Raw genomic sequence first — 26,336 nt, forward strand, 5'->3', positions numbered from 1 at the left:
GACTGTCGGTGGAGAATCCCTCAGAGAGGGATGGCTATTCCTCTTCCTGGTCTATAGTCCATTCTTCATCTAGAAGCTTGACTGAAACCTGCTCCCCTTGGGCGACCCCACTGTTATTTAAAATACCAGCAACATCGCTTTCAGCTGGTAGACCTCAGCGACGAGGAGAGAGTCCCCCTGGGAAAGTGGCATGGTGGAGACCTTGATCTGGAACACTTAGCCCAGGGTTGTGGCAGAAGACATTTCTCCTTTCTACAGCCCCCCCCCCCCGCCTCCCGCCGGCCCCTTACGGAGTTTTTTTTGTCATGGGGCCACCCAGGCCCTCCCCAGTTGCAGAAAGCAGAGATGAATAGCCTGCGGGTTCCTATGGAGACATCTGTGATGCCACACATACTTCCCAGAATCCAATAGGATGTGGGCTGGCAGAGCTCGGAGGCTGGCCTTGTCCCTGCCCGTGCCAGTGGGCAGGTCCAGCAGGAGACCACGCTGAAGTTGACACCCTGCGCCGAACCGAGGGTGGCTCTGAGCAGTGGTCGGCGTCTCCTCGTCCACGGAGCAGCCTCAGCCCCCCTTTCCCTCCTTCCTGATGTTACCCACAAAGGAAGTCAGCCCCGCCAAGCGGGACAACGCGCCCAACACGTTGGCGAAGGGGCTGGCCTCGCTCCACTGTGTTGCCCGCCGGGTTTCCAAGACCCCAGAGGGGAGGTGCTCCTTCCACAAGCCAAAGCTGGTACTGAGCCGCAGCAAGCTGAAGGGGGTGAAGGCCGGAGTGTCTGGCCGGCCCCACTAGCCCAGCACCCAGGAGATGGCCCCACTGAGCGCCCGCCCATAGCATTGGCAGTGTTGTTGTTATTGTTGTGTGCGGGCAAGGTGGTTCTGACCCACGGCAGGCCCATGAGATAGAGGGGAGCTGCCTTCTAGGCCGTCCTGGGCCTGTCATCTCCAGGGGAGCAGCTAGCCAGGCCTTTCTTCCTCAGAGCTGCCGGGTGGGTCCCAACCAGCAGCCAAACTCGCAGCTTGCGGTCCAGCGCTTAATGGTTGCGCCACTAGGGCTCCTTTGTCAAGTCCTTTTTAAAGAGCCCACTGACGCATAGCAACGCTCCACTGCAGAGTAGGACCGAGGCACAGGAGAGCTGCCACGGTCACGCACCTTCACGGAAACAAGCTATCAGCTGCCTCTTTGGACTTGACCCACTTCTGCTCAGCAGCCTCGAGACTTAACCACTGTGTGCCAGGGTGCTCTGGCCAGCCCAGAGAGCCCCAAACCAAACCTCCTGGCAGTGAGTTGATTCCAACTCAGAGCCACCCCAGGCAGGTTTTCGGAGTCTGACTCTGCAGACAGCCGCCTCTTTCGCCCAGGGAGGGGCTGGTGGAGTAGACCGCCCCGAGCTCTTCATCCGGCACTAGCACTGCCCACAAGCAGTGGTCGTCACCAGAGAAATGGGAATGTCCCACAGGCCACCCCAAGAACGGAGAGGCCTTGATAGGGCAGACCCCCTGCTCTCACCCTCGTGCCTAGGGCTGGGGAGCGGGAGCCCCAGGTCTCCAGCTTTATGGAGTTCTCCCAGGGAATTCGCTGTTTGGGGGCCACTCGGCCCTTGGCGGGCCAGCTTTCCCTGGCTGGTGCAGCAGACACCGTGAGGGTCTGGATCCCAAGGCTGGGGAAGGAGACATTGTGTCCCCGAGGTTTCCTTAGGAGGTGCCATGAGAAAGAAGGAGGGGTGCAAGGTGTGGGGGCACAGCCCCCACGGGCTATCTGAATGTGTTGTCCTAGACTTAACAGCCTCATCTTTCTCCCGAGGAGCAGCTCGTGGTTTCGAACTGCTGGCCTCTTGCTTAGCAGCCCAACTGTAAGCTGCTGGTCCTAGACTCCGTAGAGGACGGTCCACATTCCTTTCACTGAGCAGCACAGCGTACTCATCACAGAGAGCAGGAGAGGACACAGACCCACACCCGGGGGTCTGGCAAGCCCCAGGTGGAAGACGGGCTCCCAGGTCACAGCTCGGAGTGACCATCCTCTCTACCCCCCGCCAGAAAGAAGTGCTGGATGGCGACACCCCTCCCAGCTTTACGTCCCAAGTGGAGGATTTGCGAAGGGCGTTCCACAAGCGCCCGGGCTGCCCTCGCTTTAGCACCAGGGCCACGTCCATGTCTCAGTATGGTAAGAGCCACCACCGAGGGGTCGCTGCTCCCCCCCACCCCATCATCTCATTCTGGGAGCAGCGGCTGGAACCCCATGTGGGAGGAGCTTCGTAAGACCCATCGCTCTGTGGGAGGATCAGGGGTGGAAGGAGCAGCTGAGACTTAGATGAGGGGCAGAAGGAGGGGAGCTGAGGCTTAGCGAGGGGCAGAAGGAGGGGAGAGGGGAGGAGAGAGGAGGAAGAGAGGAAGAAGAAGGAGGCAGAGGTGAGGGCAAGAGGGAGGAGGGAGGAAGGACAGAAGGAAGACAAGGGAAGTAAGGGAGAAGGATCGCTAGGTCTTGCTGCATATTATTATTATTTTCCCATCATTCATGCCTTTCCCAAGAACGATTCAGAAGAGCTGGGATAGGCAAGAGAGGCTGAGATTCTGGAAACTTTAGGAAAGATGGCTGTAAGGCCAAGCCATGGCTGCTGGGTTGGTTCCGACTACTGGGGTCGTCCTGCGGGTCCAAACAGAGCTGTGTTCTGTGGGAGCCTCCTTGACTGCTTTTCCAACCTCTGTATGGGCTCGAACTTCCAACCCTTCAGTGAGTAGCCCTGTGCGTCACTGCTTGCTCCACCCAGAGACCCGGCACTGGCTCCTGCACTTGCCCCTGTTGCCAGGCAGGGCAGGAGGCTCAGAGGAGGGCTCACATGAGCCAGGCCACACCAGAGCCCATCTACCACCCCCGGCTCCACCCTGGGAGTGCTGGCTCCAGATCTGACTGGTTCCCTTTTCCCACGCACCTTATCCTGCTTGCTGCTGTTCTTGCTGGATGCGGCCGAGCCTGCGTCGGTTCACGGGGACCCCATGTGATACAGTAGAACTGGCCCTGGGCGTTTCTCGGATGCCATCTTCATGACATAGACCTATGGGTTTTCCCTGGCAACCGTTTGAGCCGCCAGTTGCAGGACTCTGCTGTGGACAGGTGTCCAGGCACAGTCATGGGGGCCAGGCACAGTCCTGGGTGTGGGGCTCTGTCTCTACAATGCATGGGTACTGTGGAGCAGAAATGGGGTTCCCCTGTGGGTGAGCCCAGTCTTGAGGCAGAAAGGTGTTGGCCAGACTTCCGGAAGAAGCTGTTATGACAGGCCAGAAAGTGGGGTCTACTCTCCCTGGAAATGGAACAAGTGCTGTTCTGCACCTATCGGGCCGCGGGGAGGGAGTCACCTGAACATCAACTAACAGTAATCACCTGCTATAAGCCCCCTCCTGGCACCAAGGTCAGCTGACACTACATAGTCCACGAACATGGGGCTCTCTACATCTTGCAAGCTCCTGAGCAGCCATCTAAGGTGAAACTGCTGGCGGAGCAAAGAAGAGTGAAAGAGAGAGAGAGAGAGAGAGAGAGAGAGAGAGAGAGAGAGAGAGACCACAGGAACACCCAGAAGAACTAGATGGTGCCCGGCTACCATGACCCACTGCTCTGAAAGGGATCCCACTGGAAGGTCCTGGATAGAGGGGGAACATGTGGTACAAAACTCGAAATCAAAACCGCAGGCCTACTCTGCTCAGATAAAGACGAGTGCCCCCCCACACCCCCACACCCTGTAGTCATCCTTCAGGCCTGGGACTGAGCTCATCCCCAGGACCCGACTTTCAGCCCAAAACAACAGACGGGTCTATGAGGGGGACAGTGACAGCCATGGGGCATGCCCTTGTGAGAATAATCAACCGTTCGGAGATCGAAGGGGTGATGGTTCCCCAAGGACGAAGTTCTGGAGGGTTAGGGAAGGGGAGGGGCAAAGTGAGACAGGCGGGAGAAAGTGGGGGGAGTGGCGTAACACGCTGGGGATGGTCCTTGGTGGCTTGAAACAAGACGCGCACGACTTGTCGAATGGAAGACTGATTTGTTCTGTAAAGCCAATTTCCAAGAAAAGGCTTAAGAGAAAGGACAAATGAGACGAAGGTGAACTTATAAAAAAATTAATAGAATCAAGGACCCCCTCCTGATGCCCTGTGGGGAGAAAAAGGGGCTCCTGGTGACCAGCCGGCATTTCGAACACTCTGCAGGGCTGAGCGTGGTGGCTGCTCTGCCCAGGGAGCTGGACGTCAACACGGAGATGACGGAGGACTTCTCAAGCCAGCAGGGCTCAGACTCAAACATGGATGGTGAGAGAGCTACCTGCCCAGCGCTGGGGTGGGTCGGGTCCCTGGAGTTGCCCCTCTTCTGGTCCCCAAGGTTGATGTCTCTGGCCACACTGGAGTGAATGCTTTCATCCCGACCGGGCCCGTGTCCCATCCATAGGGACTCCAGGCTGCATCCCTCCTTGGACAGATAGACCCATCCAACCTTGCCCTCCAGATAAATGCATTAGATAAATTCCTTCTACTACATGACAACATCCACATTGAGGTGGATCGTTCTTGGTCTCAATGCCAGGGAACTGAGAGCCCTGGTGACCACGTGCCCTTGGACTCAGGGGCCTATGTAGGCTCTGTGTTTCTGCCGCAGCCCCAGATGGCGACACCAGGCAGCCTTGGGATAGCCTTCCTCTCCTGGCTGGGTTCCCAGGTTCGGCTCCCTCCATCAGAGAGTTTAGAAGATGCAGTGAGGCACCCGAGGTTCACCTGTGGTCACCACTGCTGTGCTCATGAGGCGGTGTCTGCGGGGACAGGTGGACTCAGCAAATAAGGGTGAAAGTGTGTAGATGTTGTGATTGTCTTAGTGTTTCCTAGAGACACAGAACCATGAGAGAGATAGATATATAGACACATAGATAGATGATAGATAGATAGATAGATAGATAGATAGATAGATAGATAGATAGATGGAAAGAGAGATACAGGGACAGAAAAGATAGAGGGTGATTTTCTCCAAGGAATTGGCTCACAGGATTATGCGGGCTGGCAAGCTGCCCGTCCACAGAGTTAAAATCCCTACTTGGAGTCTGGCGGCTGAGCGCATCATAGGGACGCTCCCTACTTACTCTCAAGACCTCAAACTGGTTGGTTGCATTAGACTCTCTTATGGGAAGCGATGACACTACAGAAACTCAATATGAGAGCTATTATTAGCTGGAAGGTAATGACATGACATGGCGTTATAGAAAGTGATTACATCGCATTACGTGACACACCAGTTCCATAGCATTACATCAGGACACCTTGGAAAGCAATCTCTTTTGCTTGAGGCTGAGTCCCGATGCTGCTGTCGTGGTTACATGCTGGGTGCTAACCGCCAGGTCAGCAGTTCAAAACCACCAGCTGCTCCTCAGGAGAAAGACGAGGCTTTCTATTCCTGCAAAGAGATACGGTGTCAGAAACCCACAGGGGCAGTGCTGCCCTATCCTATAGGGTCCCGATGAGTCAGCATCAACTCGTCGGCAGCGGGTTGGGTCCTTGGGAACACCCCTGGAACAGCAGCCAGATGAGTGTTCCCCAAACACCTGGGCACCACAGCTAGCCGGGTGGACACGTGGAACGGACCACCACAGTGACGGAGGAGACCATAGGAGCCCCACATGAGTGAGCATGGCCAGGGTAGAGGCCAGGGGAGCTCAGCCCAGGAAGGTCTCCCCTCTTGGTGGAGCACCAGGCACTGCATCCACTCTGCTCTTCCCCCACCCCCACCCACCCAGAGAGCCTCCTGTCCTTCAGCAAAAGCGCCTGTGAGTTCAATTACCTGCGGAAGAGGAGCAAATCCCAGACAACGAGCGCGGTGGTCAGCAGCCCGACCACTGTGCAGAGCCCCCCGAAGAAGAAGATGCCCTGGTACATCTCAGTGATCCACGAGAAGGTAGGCCCGAGGGCGAGGGGGCATCATGGCACGAACTTAGGCCCCCACTGCCCCCCACTCGCTCCACATCCTCCTGGCACTAATGCCCGAGTCCAACATGCAGTGGGAACCAGGTACCTGGTGTCTGGTTAGCTGCATCCGGCAGGCCCCCCTTCACGGTGGCCTGTTACGTGTTCCAGACTCACAATGTCACCTCCTCGTGAATCAGAGATGTCACCAATGTTTTGGCATCCCCAGCAGCCTCACCTGGCTGGGGTGGCACACCCTCCAGGGCAGCTTGCCAATATGTGCCCGAACCTGACCCAGGCGTCTTCCATCTGAACTAGTGACTCTGCTTGGTAGGGCAGGCTTTGAAACATGCAAACCAGCAGGCGCGACATGCCAAGGTTGGTGTCCATCCTTGCGTCATGGCTTTATCATGCTTGTCATCCGTGGGGAAGAGAGACTGACCTATAACTCCTCCACCTTGCCACTCCTCGTCCGACCACACGTGCTCACATACCCACAAAGCGGGGACGCGGCTCTCCTTTTTGCCTGGACAAGTGTGTGCACCCCGTTGCTGTGATTTTCCACCAGGTCTGAAGCATTCGCCGTGGGGGCCGGCTGGGCCGGAGATTTCTTAGAGAAACGGTTTCTCAGCTCCATTTGTTTACAGACATGTCAGCCAGTGGTTTCCGTCGGGGAGACGCCGTGTTTTTCTAGGAATGTACCCATTCCTAGAGGCTTTCAAACGGATCCGCTCCGGGTGGCACACCAGTGAAGCTCTTAGTTGCTAACCGAAAGGTTGGTGGTTCTCACCTGCCCGGTGCCCCACCAAAAAAGGCCTGGCCATCTGCTTACATGACAAAAACAAGGCGGCCTGACAGCACACAGCAGCCACCACCCTTATCTCTGGGCACCATGTCATCTCCTTATCTCTGAGCCAGGGGGCAGCGCCCCTTCCATTCCTGCTGCCGGTAACCTGAAGTTTCTCTCTTCCGACCTTGATCAGTCTTGCTGGAGGTCTGTCAATTTCAAATCTTATCAGAGAACCAAGCGGCTTATGGTTTTGTCTCATTCTTCCAGTGCATGTTGGTTTTCCGTCTCTTTTTTAGAAAGCTGGCTATCTTTTCCAATGGAAAATACAGACTGTTTAAAAGGTTGTTGTGTTGCTAGGTGCTATTCATCCATTCATACTTGGATTCAGACAAGAATCTGTCCTTGGTCTAATCTCTCCAGGAATAAGCGTCATGTTAGGGATTCCCTGACGCACACCCCACTGACGCACTCCCTCTCCCGCAGCTATCCCAACTCCTGCCTTCCATGTGTTCTTGACTCTGATCCCTGAACCGGCGTGTGAGAATTCCCAAAGGCCTGATAGGATGGGTTGCATCCTCTCCCCTTCTGCCACAACGGGTGCTGGGCATCAACAGGGTGATTTTGCCCAGTGGCCAAAAGGGCCCACTAGTCTTGTACCAATATCGGCCCACCCAACACGAAGGGGAATGGACGGAGAGAGACGCACTTGCTAGAATGCTCTTCGTTCCAGCAAGCCGGACTGGCGCAGCAGCTGAAACTGATGCCCTATCCCAAGGTGGGAAAGTACAACAGAGCCAGACACCGTCCAGTCTGCGCCCATCCCCGACAGTCGTCCTTACTAAGGCTTGAGCCCATTGTGGCAGCCACTGGGTCAACCCATTGTGCCCAGAGGGTCTTCCTCTTTTTAGCTGCCCCTCGTAACTAGAAAAGGAATGTAAGATTATGGAAATGGGTAGCACATCTGGTGGGTGTAGGGGTAGGGCTCCCAGTGGAAGAAGCAATTGGGCAGATGGGGTGGGCCTGGGTGTCATTATTTTCTTGTATTCCTGACACACAACGTCTGCATTCTGATAGATTCTCGTTCAAAGCATGACTGCATCCTTTGACCAAGCAATTCCACTGCTGGGACAGGGCCTGCAGACCTCAGGGAATGAAGACGTGTAGGTAGAGGGTGCCTGCTCACTGCAGGATTGTTCTTAGCCCAAACAGCAGGTAGGACATTCCCCAGCTCATGCATTGGAATGGCCCCAGGGCAGGGCTGCAGGTATGGCTGGCTCAAAGAGCTCCAACAGCCTCAGTGTACGTCTCAGTTATCTAATGCTGGCCGTAAAACCCACAATTACATTCGATCATAAAGTAGGGATCATTATGTAATATAGAGAATCATGAGAGAGCCAAGTTGACACATACTTTGGGGGAGCACAATTCCATCCAGAACAGTAGCGGTCTCTTCCCTCATCTCTGCTTCCTTCTGAGCTGGTTTCTTTCCTAGGAAATCCCTTCTCCCTTGTGTGTATGAGAGGCACGAGCTGTCACAAGTTTGTTTCTTGGAACTCAGTATCTCCAAGGTGAATGAAATCAGCCGCTTGCTCTTCCCCAGTAATCGTTGGACTCAAATGGGCTGGCACTGAGTCAATTCTGATTCATAGCGACCCGATAGGACAGGGTAGAACCGCCTCAGAGTTTCTAAGACTGTTCAAATCCTTACAGGAGTAAGCAGTTTCATCTTTTTTCCCTGGAGTGGCTTGGTGGGTTCAAACTTCTGACCTTGTGGTTACCAGGTATGATGGGTAGGTTTATTGGGCCAAACTGGCCAATAGGAACATGTGAGATTAATAAGGTCCCAGTTTGATTGGAGGGCAAAGAGATAAATGGCTCAGCAAGGCCTGCCCCTCTCTCTCTTGCTCTCTGGTGATTGGACCAGGGTGCGGCTGATTTAGCTAGTTCTCTGCCTCAACTTTGACCTACACTACCTGTGGGACTGCCAACCTTTGGATTGTGTTGCTAGAGCTTGAGGCTCCTTTGAGACCTGCTTCGACATGCTGCTGGTGTATCCATCACTTGAGCTTAAGGCTGGCGGAGCCTGCATTGCTTGAGTTTGATATCCCATCCGGGCCTGCTTCACTAAGCTCCTGAGCAGCTGTTGGTGACCTGCCCTGCCGTTTGCTGCCTGTGGGCAGACTGCCTGTATTTCCCGAGGGAAGACTCAGCTGTCTGCTTCTTTGACCTTGGACCCAGCAGCCCTAGTGAGTTGAAGGACTCCACTATATTAACTGTTCCATGGAAGTAAGTTGAACTGAGCCCTCTGTACTGCTGTGTGGACTAATTAGCTGTTATATTCCTTCATGCTGTATAAATCTATCCTCTTAATGTGTTAGTCTGGGTGGACTACAGAAACAAATTCATAGACATATGTGTATAAGAAAGAACTTTATATACAAGAGCAATTGAATAATGAGAAAACATCCAAGCCCAGTCCAGATCAAGTCCATAAATCCAATATTAGCCCATATGTCCAATACCAATCTATAAATTCCTCTTCCAACTCATGAAACATATGCAATAATGCTGAATGCAGGAAGATCACAGGCCAGTGGGTGGAAAGTCTTGTGCATCCAGTGGCAGTGGAAGTATCTCAGAGCTGGCAGGGGTCTCCACATGGCTCCTCCAGCTCAGGGCCTGGAGTGTAGCGCCACGTGTTTTCTCAATGGAAATGTCTCGCAGGGAGTGAGCATGTGTCCCACCTCCAGCGGGCTATTTATCTCCTTAGTGCCTCCAAATGAGGTCATCAAGCTGCGATCTGATGGACAGGCTAAACTCCACCTCTTTACTCTTAAGTCTCAAATTGACAACAGACTATGTAAGTCACACAGCAGGTCAGTGCTGGTACACCTCTCCAAGATCACCGTGGCCAGGGGAGGGGACTATGATGACTGTTGAGTGCTGTCCAGTCCATTCCAACTCGTAAGGGCCCGTGTGATCAGAGGTGCTGTCTTGGCTATCACCCTTATGGGAGCAGAGCTCCAGGCCTTTGTTCTCCACAGTTGGGTAAGTTAGAACGGCCAGCCTACAGCTGTACAGTTAACGGTTGTACCTCTAGAGCTCCTCAAGGTGACATTAATTGAATGATGAGTTTCCCCCCTTAAACTTCTGCTGGTAATTCAGATGGAAGTTGTTAGAGTAGCACAGACAACCCTCCCATACTCTCCAATGAGATTCTCCAGGTCTTGAAACATTGCTACCTTTGCTTTCTCCTTCCCCCATTGCACCCCCCCCCTCCTCTCCCTCAATCTTTCCTTCTAGAACCCTGCCTGCTTAGGCCTCCTTTCCTACTTCCTTCAGATTTAATTTCCAGTTCCTTTTGTGAATTCTTGCAATGGATGTGTAGGTTGTGGATTTCAACTCCGTTTGCCGAGGTGTGCATTTTTTAAGACTATGAATGTGTGTTTAGTCACAGCTTTTGCTGCACCCCATACTTGGTGGCACTGTTGAGTCAGCTCTGGACTCGATGGTTGAAACCTACCAGCTGCTCCACGGGAGGAAGATGGGGCTGTGTGCTCCCGTGAAAGGTTTACGGTCTCTGAAGCCCTGTGAGTCGGAATCTGCTGGATGGTGGGAAACGTTGATGGTTTTTCCTTCCACTGTGTCTTCTAACATCCTTTGTGGTTTCTCCAGGGACACGAGACACATCACTTCATTTCCAAACACTTGGAGGTTTTCTGGGGATCTCTCCTCCCAGAATTCGGTCAGGGTTTCTCCTGCCTGAAGAATCCTCTTTGGTGTTTTTTTTTATTTCATATCTCCTGGTGACAAATGCTTTCTGTCCGCCTGAGGACATGTTCATTTTTGAAGAGCTGGGGGAGTTAAAGGTTGGGGAGGGACAGAGAACCCACCTCTCTGGCAAATCCCTGAAAGAGGGCTAGCTCCTGGGTGGCACAGAGGACTGACATCTTTTGGGGAAGAGACTGGCTGGGAGCCTGGCTGGAAGGGAAGGCTGCCCACGAACCTCCTGGAGCCCATGTAGGACCTTTGCCTAGGAGTCTTCATGGCACAACAGTTAAGCCCTCAGCTGCTAGCTGAAAGGTCAGGGGTTCGAACCCACCCACCTGGGCTCTGTGGGAGAAAGCCCCTGTGCCCTACACCTATCCGATGACAGCCTAGAACACTCTATGGGATTGTTCTCCGCAGTCCAATGCATAACCCACTATGCCACAGGGGCTCCCGGTATGAGACTGCTTACTTTGGGTGGCACCCAATAACCACTTAGGCACAGGTGCAGGGGACAAGGACACAGGGCACAACTGCAGGCTCCCACTGGCCGGTGCCACTCGTGAGGTGAGAGGGAGGAGGCCGCCAGGCTGTGTGAGCCCATGTGGGCGGCGGTCCCTCTCCCGCAGGACAATTGTCTGTTCATGCTGAGCGAGGAGGTCCAGCGCCTGTCGGAACTGGAGGTGCAGAGTCGGAGGAAGGACGAGGAGCTCCTGATCCTGCGGGAAGAGAGGGAGACTCTGAGGAGGCAGCTCAAATACCTGTTCAAAGGCAAAGTCTGGGAGACTCCTGTGTCACCAGGCCTGCAGGTAAGCCAGCACCTGCCGGGCAGTGAGGCCACTCCGGTGTAGCACCCATGCAACTCGTGGCTCCCTAGGCCTCCAGGCCAGTCTCCAGGTATCCAGAATGCCCCCAGGTCCTCACTGGACTTAGGTCAGTCCCAGGACATTGGCTGGAGAGCCAAAACCAGGTAGACAGACTGAGACAAAGAGAAGGAGCTCTGAGATGACACCAGGCAGGTAAGGGCGGCCTGGCTCTGCTCCTTCTCTCGTGTGTGTGCGCGCACGTGCGGTCTGTCACTTGTTGTTTATAACTTTTGTTTTGTGTCACAGTAAGTTACACATTGGACCGCTGAATCAGCACTTCAAAATCTCCTGTTGGTCCGAGGGAGACAGATGGGGCTTTCTATTCCTGCAAAGAGTTACAGCCTCAGAGATTCTCAGAGGCAGTTCTACCCTGTCCTATAGGGTCCCGATAAGTCGTCCTGGGCTAGATAGCAGTGTGTTCTGTTTGGGTTGTGGGTTTCTTGTGAGCCAGATGTCAGGGTACAGAGCAGATCCTACTAACTTTCAAGCTGCTTTCTCGACGGCTTGGGGCTCAGTTTCCTTACCTGTAAAACCAGGACCCAAGCTCATTTCCAAGGCTGCCCTGGAGGCCTCAGGTGGACGGGTCACCTTGCCGATGGCCAGATGGCCCAGACTTGGCATAGCTGCATGGCAGCCTGTGTCTCGGGACATGGCTGCAAGCTTGCGGTCTGTCCTGGTCGCCACCCTTGGCCTGGGCTCAGTGTCACTTTGTGAAGTGGAGAGGGAGGTACTGCCTGCCTGGTGCTGGAATGCAGGTCGCTGAGAGGCAGGCCTGTGGGTGCAGTGTGGGCCCTGCGGGAGCCAGGACGCGGCTCCAGTTGGGATTGGCAGCAGACATGGAGGTTGGGGGCAGACTTCAAGTCAGCAGAGTCCCAGGGATGGCCAGCTGCCCAGACACTGCAGGCAGGGGTGTGAGGGGCTGAGAGGGCCCCCTGTGTTTCCCATTTCCGGCCCCACAGGGGCTGTTAGGCAGGTGTGAGGACAGAGTGCCTGGTGACATGCCGGCAGCATGTCTGGGACAAGTCCCCTCGGCCCTCCCCATGAGCGTGCACGTGACAGCAACCCCCCCAGGGCTGCCCACCTGCAAGCCTCCGCATGCCTCGCTCATGCCCACCCCCGATCAGTTGGCGCTCTGATCCTCGGCAGGACGGTGGGTCCCCCTGCCAGGACCGGCCCGGGCAGTACATGACGCTGGAGGAACTGCAGGAGCAATTTGAAGCCCTGAAGGTCCGCATGGGGGCCCTGCAGGATCGGGTCCTGGAGATGCCGCCCAAGTCCAGGCAGGTGAGCAGCCTGCGGGGCAGCAGCCAGGACAGCTGGGAGGGGCGTGGGGGAGGCAGTGCTGCTGTCCTGGAAGCAGGCCACGGTGGGTGGGCTGGGAGGGCACCATCTACCAGGGCCACTCTCCTCCCAGTCTTCCCCACAAGCCCCCGGCCCTGGCTGGCTGTTCCCCTCTGTGGACAAGGGCAGCCTCTTGTAGGTGGTGGGGGCAGCTGTGAGGGGCACAGTGCCTGCTCTCTGGATCCCCACAGCAAGCTGGCATGAAGCCCCCTCCCACACACCCACATGAATGTAACCCCACTCTCCAAGTCCCCTTCCCCTGAAACCCCAGCCTCGCCCAGCATGACTCCCCCCCTCCGCCCCATGCAGGAGGATCACCTGGCTTTGGAAAAGGGCGTGGAAGGAGACCTGGAAGGAGAAGGAGGAGGAGGAGTGGGCAAGGAGGAAGATGACCTAGAAGGGGCCTCCGAGCAGGCAGAGGGGGTGGGGGCAAAGCCGGGCTCAGCAGAGGAAAGGGAAGTGCAGGAGGAGGAGGACGAACAGGAGGAGGAAGAGGAAGAGGAGGGGGTGGTGGAAGAGGAGCCAGCCCAGGAGGTGGGAGATGAGGAGGCGCAGGGGAGGAGGCGGCTCTCGCTGGACGAGGCTTTCGAGGATGAGCTGATAGCCAGGCTGGAGGAGTACGAGCAGGTGGTCCAGGAGATCCAGTGTGACCTGGAGATCACCAGGAGCAGATACTTGCTGGCCACAGGTGGGGACCCCTGCTGCCAGGCTGGGCTGGGGAGGAGGCTGGGGCAGGCCCCGTGGGAAGCCCAGGACAGGACACTGCCGCCGTGTGGGGAGGGGCTCAACTTGACCCCCAGGGGGTGCAGAACAGAGCAACTGCAGGCGCTGGCCCCTGACTTCCATTCCTCCATCATCCCGCCCCATTCTCCCCATCCGCCCCGCCCCCGCCGCTGTCCCCCATCTTCGGCTCCCTCAGGAGCGATTACGTCTTTGCAAAGACAAATGGACTTCCATGAGTCCCAGATGCAGAAGATGGCCATGGAGAATGAGCTGCTGCAGAAGGAGCTGCGGGAGCGGAAGAACCAGCTGCAGGCCATGTCCGACAAGGTGAGTGGCCCCGAAGGACATGCAGCAAGCCCTGGGCTCTGGAACAAGGTGGGTGACCTAGTGATAGCCCCCCGAGAGCCGGGCACGCATGTAGGTCTGCTCGGCTACTCGTCTCCGAGTGAGCACCTTTCATCCCGTTCACAGAAGGAGATCCCGGGCGTGGGGAGCTCAGCCTGCCCCGGATCACTGATGCGGGCAGAGCTGGGACGCACTCCAGCTCCCTGGGGAGCCAAAGCCATGGTCCACCCCTGCCCAGCACTGCCCTCCGTCTCCTAGGCCAGCCAGCTCCCCGTCTTTTCCGAGGCACCCCAGTGTTACCTATCGTGATGTGGGTGGGTTAGCAGACTGGCTATCAGAAGCATGGTTCCTAGCTCTGGGCTACTAACTGACAGGTTTGGTGTTCAACCCCTCCCAGAAGCAGTCGCAGAAAGACCTGGCCACTTGTTTCTGAAAGTCACCACCGCGAACCCCCACAGCGTGCCGTTCTGCCCTGCAATCGAGGGTGTTGGTTTTGTTTAGCCTTTTAGTTAAAAGCATAGACACATGACATACCAAACAGATTGTGAGATGATAATCGGATGCAGGGACCCCAACCTAGAGAACTTCTGCGTCCATCTTCTCGCTCTCGTCCTCGGTTTGGGTGGGGCACATCCTCCAGTCGTTGGCTGAGAACCAAAGGGTGGAGGGTTACTATCAGGCCCACTGTGTGTCTGAAGGTGTGCTTCCTCTGCCCCACATGAACTTTGGTTGGATACACAGTTCTATTTGGAAATCTTTTCATTTAGAAGGAGGAAGCCATTGTTCTGTGGCCTTTGGGCTTCTGGGTTGCTGGTGAGGAAGTTCAACATCACACTGATTCTGCTGTGCCATGATTTCTGATTGCCGCTCCTTTCTCTCTGAAAAGTTATAAGTTCTGGTCTTTGTCCCATCGGTTCTGGAACCTCACCAGGTTGTGCCTTGCGGAATGTCGAGTTTCATACATTGTGCTGGGCCCTCGGGGTCCTTGGCCTCTGTGAATCTCAATCTTTTGGTGCTGCAAAACTTCTTTGTTAAACAGTGACACCCACATGGGCCTGAAACTCAATGAGACGGCCTTGTTTTCCCAGAGTTTAGGGCATTTCTACCGTTGACTGTGTCATGGATTGAATTGTGTCCCGCCAAAATATGTCAAATTCACCATGACTCTCAGTGGTTTGGCAGCTATGTAAAGACGTGATTTGTCAGTTTGGGAATTACATCATCATTCCCCTCAGATGTGATCAGATCAGTTATAAGGAGATTAGAGTGGGACATAACACTGTTAATCACATCACAGTCTTCATGCGACAGAAGCGGAGGATCCCTGGGGTGTGGCCTGAATCATCTTTTATCGTAGAAGAGATCAAAGAAGAGAGAATCAAGCAGAGAAAGAATAATCTGACTTCCACCAAGAAAGAAAAACCAGGAGCAGAATGTGTCCTTGGACCCAGGGTCCCTCTGCCGAGAACCCCTAGACCCATGGAAAGATAGACGCCAAGCCACTTGCAAATCACCGGGCTCACAGGTGTCGAAAGGACCTTCCCCCAGAACCACACAAAGAGGAAGGCTTCCCCGACAGCTGGTGCCCTGAATTTAAACTTCTAGCCTCCTAAACTGTGAGAAAACAAATTTTCTGTTGGTTAAAGACACTCCTGGTGGTATTTGTTATCGCAGCACTAGATAATGAAGACAGAATTTGACACTGAGAGTGCAGTCCTCATCCAATGGATGCCTTACTAGAAGTACTTTGGGAATTGGAAGTGGGCTAGAAGCCGGAAGCATTTTACGGTGCTAATAGTAAAATCCTAGATTGTCCTGAAGAGACTGTTGGTGGCTCGCGACAATTCTGGTGAGGATAAAGTAGAGAGTGAGTAGAGCCGTGACACAGGAGAGGGCACAGCCGGCAAGGAGCAGTGGCGGGGAACAGGGGTAGCAGAACCAGGAGACCAGGTGATGGTGTAGAAGCTGACCATGGAATGAGCGAGCAGAGCACCTTCAGGCCCAGGCGTCCTGGTGAACAGCCTCCAGGCCGATGGTGGGAACGCTCAAGAACTTTGTGGCTGTGGCACAAGCGAGGCAGAGGTTGGGCCAGCCCAAGAGGTCCCAGAGACCAAGTATCAGAAGCGAATGAGACCAGGGCATGGGAAGCAGAGTTGTCTTAAGTCTCAAAGGGTGAAGCCGTCACCCCCTAGGTTTCAAGGTCACGTCTTCACCAACTCCATTCCACCGGAGGGTGGGAGTATGTGGAGCTGCCACCCAAAGCTGAGGCAGTGAGCTGCGTTACCCAAAGAGAAGAGGCCTAACGAGACTGAAGAGATGGGTGACCATCGTTGGACTAGGAGAACGAGGCCGCCCGAAGCCATGGAAGCAGAGTTTCTGTTCCACGGAGTCTGGAAGGTGGAACTGGATCTGAGGATCAAGGGGCCTTCGCCGCAAATCCAGAGGGCACGGTCAATGTCCCAGAGTCTGGCGGGCGAGGCCGGAGCCTAGGCAGTCTCAGCGCAGAGGATGCTTTTCAAACCTTCAGAGCTAATGTACTTTGTGTTGCTAAGTTTTTCACTTGCTCGGTGTCTCTTATCCTTTATTTCCCTGTAATTCGGCTCATTTCTAACGGCAAGGTCTACCCGATGCCTGTCCACCGTTGCCTTTTGGACAATGGCCCTTTGTGGTCCAGATTTCAGATGTTCACAAGTGAAGAGGAATTTTGCCCTGGAATGGAATTTAGACTTGATGTTGACGTAAGACTTTTGAGGTGCTATGATAGGGTTGAAGTGGTTCCCATGGGTCAAGGATATGCTTTTGGGGTGTGGGGCAAATGATGGAATGTCATGGATTGAATTGTATCCGCCCCAAAGCAGGTGTGGCCATGGAGGCGCCATGATTCTCAATGGTTTGGCAGCTATGGAATAAGTGATCATCACCATGATATGGTCAGCCAATCAGGGAAAGGGGATCATGGTAGCAGGGACCACTCTCACTCAGAGCGGGCACAGCCCTGGTCTGATTTCGGGAATTTCCCAGTGGTGTGGCCTGACTTACCTTCTAACTGACAAAAGATAAAAGGGCCCTTGGACCGAAGGTCCGTGTGTTGAGTACCTCTTAGACCCAGGGGAAAATTGATGCCGAGACACATGATGATCTCCCGGGGAAACTGGGCCCACAGATGGTACGAGAAGACAAGGACTCCCCCTTAGAGCCAGCACAGAGAATAAGCCTTCCCTCAGAGCCGGCATACTGAATTGAGACCTCTGACACCTGGGTTAGTCTGGGTGGACTAGAGAAACAAACCCAGAGACACTCATATGTGTATAAGAAAGAGCTTTATATAAAAGAGCAATTGTAGATTGAGAAAACATCCCAGCCCAGTCCAGATCAAGTCCATAAGTTCAATATTGGCCCATATGTCTGAAGCCAGTCTATAAATTCCTCTTCAGACTCCAACATTGCATGCAACGACACTGAAGGCAGGAAGCTCACAGGCCAGTGGGTGGAAAGTCTTGTGGATCCAGTGACAGTGGAAGCATCTCAGCATGGCAGGGGTCTCCATGTGGCTTCTCCAGCTCCAGGACTCTGGTTCCATCAGTGTAGCTCCAGGTGTCTTGTCAGCAGGAAGATGAAGCAGAGAGTGTGGGTGACCTCCAGTGAGCTATTTATCTCCTTAGCACCTCCAAATGAAGTCATCAAGCTGCGACCTGATTGACCCCTTCACGCTTAATAGTCTCAAGTTGACACCAGATTGTGTAACCACCACAGCACCTTAAATTGGAAGAAAACAGGTTTATGGCTAGCAAAACCACTTGTTGTATTTCTATTTTAGCAGCACTAGTTAACTAAGACCAGCTGAACCCTTAACCTTGTTCTGCTGCTCTCCATCCAGTTCATTCCAACCGTTAGCGACCTTACGTGAAAGAGAAGGAAACACTGGTCCATCCTGTGTTAGCCTCACACTCATTCCTATGCTTGAGACCACTGCTGCAGCCACTGCGTCCGTCCATCTTGTCCATGATTGCCTCCTTTCTACTGCCCCTCTGTGACACCAAGCACGATGCCCTTCTCCAGAGACTGATGTCACTGGAGAACACGTTCAAAGCACATGAGACAAAATTTGCCATCCTTGCCTCCAAGGAGCATTCTGGCTGTACGTCTTCCAAGACAGATTTGCTTGTTTTCTCAGCAGTCCCCGTACTTTCACTGTTCTTCGCCAGCACCACAATTCAAATGCATCGGTTCTTATTTGACCTGCCTTACTCCACCTCAGTGTCCTTAGTCAATGTCCAACGTTCACATGTTTATGGGGCCACTGACCATACACAGCTGGGGCCAGGCACACTTTAGTCCTCAAAGTAACCTCCCTGCTTTTCAACACTCTAAAGAGGTCTCGCGCATCAGATTCACGCAATGCATTACATCTTTTGATCTCTTGATAGCTGCCCCTCCCCCACCTCTACAGAAGTCCCATAGTAGCCGCTTCAGGGGGACTTGGGGAAGTGGTGGAGTGGTGGTAAGTTGTAGAATGCTTGCCTCCCCTGGGGGAGACCCAGGCTGGGTTCCATCCCCGGCCAGTGCACCTCACAGACAGTCAGTGCCCGTCTGCGGTGTGTGCTACTCAGATACTGAGCAGGGTCCGTCCGCACATGTTCCTGACTAAGACAGACCAGGAACAAAGGCCTGGCAGTCTGCTTCTGAAAATGAACCCATGGAATGGTCCCATCTTGTCACACCTGGGGTCACCATGACTCCGGGGTTACCAACACAGCCAAGCGAGGGAGACCATTCACCGTGAGTGTGCAATCTGGGGGTGCCCTGAGCCAGCCTCTCTACCTGCCTTCTCCAGTTCTCCAACCTCCGAGAGAGCAAGAAACATGAAGAAATGATGGGGCGCATCGAGAAGGACAACCTTCTCCTCCGACAGGTGAGTGCCGCGTGCTGCCCAGGAACGTAGCCAGTGCTGGGAAGTCTGCCAGAGACGGCTTGGCTGCAGTAAGTACCCTTTGCTTCAAATGAGCCCAGTGAAGCATTGTGCTGTTAATGGAGAGGTTGGTAGTTCAAACCCACCCGCGCCTCCTCAGGAACCAGAGGGGGCAATCTGCTTCCAGGAAGATTCCCATCCTCAGAAACCCTAAGGAGCCGCTTATTCTACATTGCCTGATAGGGCAGTTATGAGTCTGGGTCAATTCCACAACAGTGGGTTTGGTTTGGTTTGATTTCAGGCAGTGTCCTACTCACCAAGTCTCAGGACAGCCCAGCCAGACAGCGGGTCCTTGAAATCTTTAGCTCAGGATTTGAGCTGGACCGCAGTCAGAGTGGTCCATCCTTTCTTGACCTGGAGACTGGAGTGGAGGGGGTGGGTGGGTAGAAGGGATGGCTTGGACTGGTGAGCAAGCACATGGCATGCCCCTCTTCCTCCCCAGTGATTCCCACTGCCCCCTCTCTCCCCAGCACGTGATGGAGCTGGAGAAGGAGCTCACAGAGCGAGATCACATCATCTCGGAGTACAACACAAAGGTGCAGGAGCTGCAGTCCCAGGTGGACCAAGACCAGAGCCACATGCAGAAGCAGAAGGAGCTGCAGGATAAACTGCAGAGTATGAGGGACCAGAGCCGGCAAGCAGAGCAGCAGTCCCGCGTATCCCTGGAGAACGCCCAGGCCAGGGTATGCCCAGAAGCCGGCTGCGCAGACACCGGGCCCTTGCCCACTGCCAACTGAGGTAGACATGCACGCTGAGAGGGCAGGGCTCTGGCTATCCCCCGTGTCCCCCAGTACCCAGCTTCAGTTCTCCCTTGAGAAATGTTGGAGGAGGTGGGAGGGAGGGTGTGGAGGTGGACAGGACCGTGGGCGTGGCAGGAGGCAGCTGTGTGTGCAGGGGCCACCTCATTTATGGGGAACGTGGGGCTTGGGCTACACTCTGAAGAGTCCAGAGGGGTTGGGACGGCTGGCCAGGAAGGAGAAGGACACCGAGGTGGGGCAAACAGAAGAATAGTGTCCAGTTGTAATTCTGGGAGTCCTGGATGGTACACACAATTAACATGCTCAGCTGCTAAACCGAAGGGTTGGAGGTTCTAGTCTGCCCAGAGACTCCTCAGAAGAAAAGCCCTGTAGAGGACCATGCTCCTTTGACAATGCTGGCACCCCCAGGAGGCAGAATCCGGCACTCGAAATTCACCGAATATATATATATTCGGCCAGGTGCGGGGCTAAGCCCTTGCTGGGTATTAAACCCGGAAGTGGAAGTCGGAGCAAGTATTCTCACCTTCCAGATAGAGTAGAGAAACAAGGGACGATCCATCACCCACCTAAGACCCCCAGGCCTGTTCAAAGGAGGTGCTGGGATTTGAACCTGGCCAGTCTCAATGGCAGGGCCCACTCCTAGCAAAGTACCAACGGGGAAGAGCCAAGCTTAACCAAATGTCAAGATTGCTCTCAGGGGACAGAAGTTTCTTTCTTTCTTTTTAATGTGGCTTTCTAGGCTATATGTAACTTTCTGTTATTAATGTCTGTGTACCGATGTCTATCTATACTGCTATGTGTCTATATGTGTTTCTATCTTTAAAATTATATATATATATATATATTATATATTCCCTCCTGGCTTCTGGTGGCACAATGGTTATGCCTTGACCTACTAACCGCAAGGTCAGCAGTTCAAATCCATCAGCTACTCCTAAGGAGAAAGAAGGGGCTTTCTATTCTCGTAGAGTTAGTTAGTCTTGGAAACTCAAGGGGCGGTTCTACCCTGTCCTACTAGGTCACTAAGAGTCGGCACCAATGTGTTGTCAACGAGTTTGGTTTTTAGATTGAAGTGCTGCTGGAACAGAAATGCCACCTGTGGGGGGTTAACACAGAGAAGAACATTCTGTCCTCGCAGGGGAGGCTGGAAGCCTGGAGGAGGATGCCAGGCCGAGGGGGAGTCTCTTGGAGTCCACTCTGAAGCAAGGCCTCTTCCGCTTCTCCTTCCTGCTTCCTTGGAGAGCTCTGCGTGTCTTGGCATCTATCTGACCCCAGCTCTCTCTTCAGTGGCTTATTTCATCTCTTTTTACATCTCAAAGGAAGTGAACTTAAAATACGCACTGCCAGTCAGTCACTTAGGACTCCTGGTGACCCTCTTGGGCAAAAAAGAACTGTCCCCTTGGGTTTCTGGGAGCAGAAAGCCTCATCCTTCTCCCGAGGGGCGGCTAGTGGGTTCAAACTCAAGGCCTTGAGGTTAGTAGCCAAGCAAGTAACCCACTATGCCACCAGGGGCTCAGACTACACCCTGCTCTGATCTTGCCTCATTAACGTACCTAAGACCACCATTCCCAATTGGGATGTGAATCACAAGCATAGAGGTTAGGTTACAATGCATATTGTAGGGGGGCGGGGGTGGTGATGAGCAGTGGCTTTGAGCTTCCGACCTTTCTCAGGAAGTAGCTGGGCACCTCAACCTTTGCACTGCCCAGGGGCTCCCACACCTGGAAACTCAAACTCAAGCTCCCCGCTGTTCAGTCCATGCCGAACTGTAGTCCCACGTGCATGCACTGCCTGGGGCTCTTGTCAGCGCAGGCACAGTCAGGGTAATAGCCACTTGTCATCCACACACTCAACCATCAAATTGTCCCTGTGTGTTTTGGAGCCTGTGAATCTTTTTTATTGGAACAGAAAGCCTCATCTTTTTTCTTCAGAGCAGTGGGTGGGTTTGAACCGGCGACCTGGCAGTTAGCAATGCGCAACCCACTGAGCCACCAGAGGTCTTTGCCATTCACGGCTCAACTCTGACTCCTAGCCACCCTAGAGGACAGAATAGGGCTGCCCCTTGGGTTTCCGAGGCTGTAAATCCTGACAAGGGCAGGAAGCCTCGTCTTTCTCCCATGGACAGCTTCTAGGTTCAAACTCCTGGCCTTGTGATTAGCAACCCAACGTGCGACCTGCACAGTGGGCCTGGAGCCCTCTGTAAGGTTGTGGATGCCTTTCTCTGGCAAAGGCCTGAGACTGATGTGCCCCTTTGCTCATAGCTTGAAAGACTGCGAAATAGAATCATCCAGGCCACCTTCAGCTATTCAGGGGTCAAGTCCTTGGTCACCGAGATCTCTGACAATGACATCCTAGAGGCTCTGCAAGTATGTCCCAGCCCTCAGCCGGGGGGCCTTGTCCCTGGGCCACACCTCCAAGATGGTGGTGGTGGTGCCTGGGTTGGAATCTGACAACTCCATTCTTGTCCTCTGAGCATCTCCTTTGCCATCTGACCAGGAGCTTCTCTCTGTGGTGGACAGATATGCTCGGGGGAATGTCTCTGCTCTGGCAGTGGGGACCACACTGCCCCCAGAGGCTCTCCTAGCCCTGACTGTCCAGCTCTAGCTGCCTTCCAGGCAGGATGCTTGGGGGCGTGGCCACTGAGCTGTCCCCTCCAGGCAGGCTGTGTCTTTTCCCTAGAGGGTCATCACAGAGAGAAATGACTTCTATAATCAGCTGAAGCAGAAAGGTATGAAAATCCCATCCTTGAACCAAATGGATGGCCCCTACTCCTCATCCAGCAAGTCCAAGCGCATGACCCTCAAGTAGGTCATGGTCAGAAAGCCCCGTGGGGTCAGCCCAGCAGAGACCAGGACCTGGCTCGGGAGGCCGCCTTGGGGGTCTGCTTCTAGCCCGACCTCTGCCTCTGGTTTAGAATTAAACTATTGTTGGTGGTGGTCTCCATCTCTTTTTTTCTCCCCTGTGCCCCCACCTAGGGTTATGGGCCCCAATTGCCTTGGAACCATGGCATACCACCTTGCACCCCCCTCTCCCATTTCAAGGTGCACTTGCTGGGTCCTCCCTGGGGAGGTCCCTCCCTGAGCCGAGACCCCTACTGCCATGCTAGGCTCAGGCCACAAGGTGTGCACAAGGTGCTGGGTGTCAGCAAGTCTAGGACTGGGCAGCCACCCTCTCCACTCAGCTGGCACCCCACACCCCCTCCTCCCTCTGCTGCCAGTTGTGCCCACAGACCAGAGGTGGCAAGGTGCTGAGTCTCCCACCTGCCATGGGGCTCACCTGGACTGGTGGAACCCTTTAGGTAGATGGGGGGTGGGGGGCTTGCTAGAGTCCATCCATCGCCAGAAGGTGTCTCTGAGGATAGGGGGAAGCTCTTCACACAGGTGGCCCCTGCACCGGCGTTCCAGGTACGGTGTGGAGGGGTGCGGGGGCGGTGTGTGTGTGTGTGTGTGTGTGTGTGTGTGTGTGTGTGTGTGTGTGCAGACGGTGCTCAGTGACCACGTGACCGCAGGGGCCGGTCCTGGCACCTGCCGTCTCAGCTCTCCGCCCACCCCATTTGCAGCCGCTTACTGACTGCTCCCGGCAGCGCACCCCACTTATGCCCGCAGGGACCCGGCCCCCGGGGCGCCTTTCGCCTGCCACCCCGCTCCCCCGCCCCTGCCCGCTCCTCCGCGGTTTCGCTCCGGCAGAGGCCTCCTGTCACCCAGGCTCAGCCCCGACAGGCTGGCGACACCCTGAGCCCACCCTCTTCTACTCCCGAGACCCGCTTCCCAGCGGGTAGACCCTGGCAGGGCGGCGGGCGGGCAAGAGCCCAGCGCAGAGAAGTTCCTCGGGGTCCTCCATCAGCCCCTCCCGCAGCAAGTGGAGTGCGGTGGCAGTCAGGGGGTCGGGGAGTGGGGGTTCTTCCCGGCTGTGGAAGACCCAGCAGTCTAGCTCCCCGCCTCCCCACCCTGAGGTCCCGCCCAGCCCCAGCCTCGCCCCTCCCCGCCCTTCTAGGCCCGTGAAGACCAGGTCCAGACTTGGCCCCGCCCCTGCCGACTCCTCCCTCTCGAGGCCCCACCCACCCCGGAGCCCCTTCCTCGCCGCAGTCCTGTCCTGTCCGGCAGTCCACCCAGAGCGGCAGGAGGCAGAGGCACGAGGTGAGACGCGCAGGGAGGACCACGAAGGGGGGGTGGTGTTGGCCCTGGGGTGACCAAGGGCCCCCATCTCTCCAAGAAGGGGGTTAAGGCCGGAGATTGGGGAAGGCTGGGGAAGAGGGTGCCCTGGACAGCCCAGCGGGGCCACTGTGCCCTCCCCAGCCCCCAGGACCTGCTTCTTGAGTCTCCTTTACACGGTTCATTTTGAGGAGTCAGCCAGGACAGGGGTGGGCCCTCTGGCCGTCACCATGGGCCCCTGGAGACCACGGCCCCACCCAAGCACCCTAGATTTTGTTAGTGGTGGCATCCTGGTAGATGTGTGGCAGGTAGAAGGGAAAGCTCCCCCCACCCTCTCAGGAGGGTGGGCCACCTTCCCAGCTCTGGACCCCTCTGCTTCAGCTGGCGCTGGACCTGTGTTTGCTGGTAGCAGGGGAAGGGAGGGCAGGCGCAAGGCCCAGCCCTGGGTGCCCTGCACCAGGCCGGCTGGAATCACTGGGTGTTGTCCCACGGCAGCCAGCCACGTCACAGGCAGCATCACAGATGCCTGACCCCTGGAGGTGGGCTTGCCTTCCATGGAGAAGTCTTCAGGCAGAAGTGGTTAGAGTGGATTTGGTGTCCTGTCCCCATTCAGGGGACAAGCTGGCCACTGCCATCACAGCCACATCCAAGACGGGAAGAAGAGAGCACTATTTCTTTCTTGAAAACATAAGCGTCCCCACCAGCCCCTCTGCCCCAGCTGGTTTAGTCTGAGCAGGGTAGGGGCCAATGGGGGAGGGGACGGGGACCAGGACTATCATGCTTATCTCAGCCCCCTGGGGCGGCTGTAGAGGGGGTGGCTGGCAAACCACTGGCTGGAACAAGATAGGATCCTGCACCCAGCAAGAGCTTTGGGGCCCTGTTGGGGCTCCCTGCTGGCCATACCCAGGACTGAGGATCCCTTGTTCAGGAGCTCCAAAAACAATCTCCACGGTTGTCTTCCTGCAGAGACTGGCTGTTGTACCTTTGAGCCACTGCACCCAGCTCACCCGAGAGAGAAAGGTCAGCAGGCTGGTGGGGCACCCAGGCAATGTCTCTGTCCCTGTCAACATGTGACTTGCCCTGCCTGTCGGAGGCCGGGCTGATACTGACCCCCTGCCCCGGTGGGTGGGTTACTCATTTCCTGGTGCTCTGGCCCAGCTTAGGTCCAAAAGGGCCAGTGACAGAGGCTACTTGGCAGACTCTGATTGGTGTGCAGCTGGGCTGTGTGCAGTGAGCATGCAGTGTGTGGCAGGCATCTCTGCTGTCACCCTACAAGTCCCCAGCTCAGTCCCAGCTCATTTGCCTCTGCCAGGGCCGCAGCATGGGTTAGGCTGATGGAAACTGCCGGATGGTGCCCCTCCTGCTCTGGGCACTGCCTGGCCCCAATCCTCCTTCAGTCAGCTTGGTAATAGCAGGCCCTGCTTCACCAATGGGGATGGGCATGCTCAGTACCTACCGAGGCCACAAGAGGGGGAAGGGCTGTGAAGCAGACAAGCCAAGGCATACAGCTGCCACCGCTGCCTGGGGCCAGCCAAGCTTCCTCCTCACAGGACTGGCAGTACCAGCTGCTAGCGGCCCCCCAGGCCCACTTGCTCAGTTCCCCCCTCCCAAGATTGGCACTGGAACCTCATCTAGCCGGACACACAGGCGCCTGGCACCAGCCTGCAGACCCACAGTGTCCTCTTCTCCAAGCATGGCCCCGGGCTCTCTTTGGTGGTTTACCTGGCAGTCCCAGAGATTGGCTCTGGACAAATCAGCCTGGCGCATTCCTCAGGTCAGCCCTGGCCATCTACCAGCCCAAAGCTGGAATGCCAACTTTTGCCTGTTCTCCCTTGTGATCCTGGGCAAGCCTCTGCAGAGTGGGCCCCTGGCTGCTCCTGAGCCCACAAGACGGTTAGGTGCAGCACAGTTAGTGCCTCTCTGTCCTACCCCTGGGAGGCCCTCCCCTCGAACTCCTTCCCCCCCCCTCCCCTCTCCCCCCCACTGGGTCTGCCCTGGAGGAAGACTTCAACAGGCCCTCTGCTTCCCCTGCTCAGCATGCAGTCCCAGGTCAGCAGCGTCCAGTATACCCAATGGAAGGACAGTGGCCAGATTGAAGTCAAAGCAGTGGCTGAGCCTGACATTCAGTACTCACGCTGTAAGAGGTGAGGAGACCCCTATCCTCTCCCGCCACTTCCCAGCCCTGTCTGTCCCGTCTGTGGCTCCCCTCCTCAGGGGCCCAGCCTGCTGCCCCCTACCACTCCCCAACACACCCTGCCCAGCCCCAGTCCTGGGGGGGGCACTCTCTCAAGGGCAGGGTGGAACTACATCCTCACTCCCCACCTCTTCTTGAGTCTGTGCTGGGGCCACCCCTGCGGCCCTGAGACCCACTCTACACTTGGTCTGCCCTGCCCTGAGCCCACCCTTCCTCATCCACCAACTTGGACCCTCCTCCAGCAGCCCTGTCTTAGGGGAAGACAGCCCTGCTGCCCACCTGCCCTTAAGCTCACGTGAGGCTGTGTTCATCCTAGGATCTACCAGGCGGTGTGCACGGCCAAGGGCATCACCACCAAGATACTGGCTGGAGTGGCCCTCTTCTGGGTCATCTTCACCCTGGGCTACGTCACTGGTTACTTCGTGCACAAGTGCAAATAGGAGCTCTTGGGACCTGGTACCCATGTGCAGGACAGTCTAGAGCGACTCACCTATGTGCATGGA

At 55.5% G+C, this 26,336-nt stretch overlaps 1 protein-coding gene across 1 annotated transcript; it reads left to right on the plus strand.

Moving 5' to 3' along the window:
- The first annotated feature begins 586 nt into the window (after window positions 1-586).
- Window positions 587-26,273, plus strand: CCDC27 (coiled-coil domain containing 27). The gene is made up of 16 exons (XM_075558425.1): window positions 587-771; window positions 1,520-1,637; window positions 2,035-2,161; window positions 4,195-4,293; window positions 5,763-5,920; window positions 11,116-11,295; window positions 12,499-12,636; window positions 13,003-13,116; window positions 13,183-13,381; window positions 13,613-13,743; window positions 18,596-18,673; window positions 19,201-19,413; window positions 21,750-21,854; window positions 22,168-22,292; window positions 25,676-25,783; window positions 26,150-26,273. Exons 1-16 carry the CDS (start codon window positions 587-589, stop codon window positions 26,271-26,273), a joined length of 2,202 nt encoding a protein of 733 aa, XP_075414540.1.
- Window positions 26,274-26,336: the final 63 nt, after the last annotated feature.

The sequence above is a fragment of the Tenrec ecaudatus genome, chromosome 1, assembly GCF_050624435.1.
Source record: "Tenrec ecaudatus isolate mTenEca1 chromosome 1, mTenEca1.hap1, whole genome shotgun sequence".
Lineage (NCBI taxonomy): Eukaryota > Metazoa > Chordata > Mammalia > Afrosoricida > Tenrecidae > Tenrec > Tenrec ecaudatus.

Excerpts from the sequence above, each read along its gene's own strand:
- CCDC27 (XM_075558425.1), top strand. The coding sequence starts at position 587 with ATGTTACCCACAAAGGAAGTCAGCCCCGCCAAGCGGGACAACGCGCCC. Across the intron at positions 13,117-13,182 it reads CCTCCGAGCAGGCAGAGGGG|GAAGAGGAAGAGGAGGGGGT; the intron begins GTGGGGGCAAAG and ends GAACAGGAGGAG. Across the intron at positions 25,784-26,149 it reads CAGTACTCACGCTGTAAGAG|GATCTACCAGGCGGTGTGCA; the intron begins GTGAGGAGACCC and ends TGTTCATCCTAG.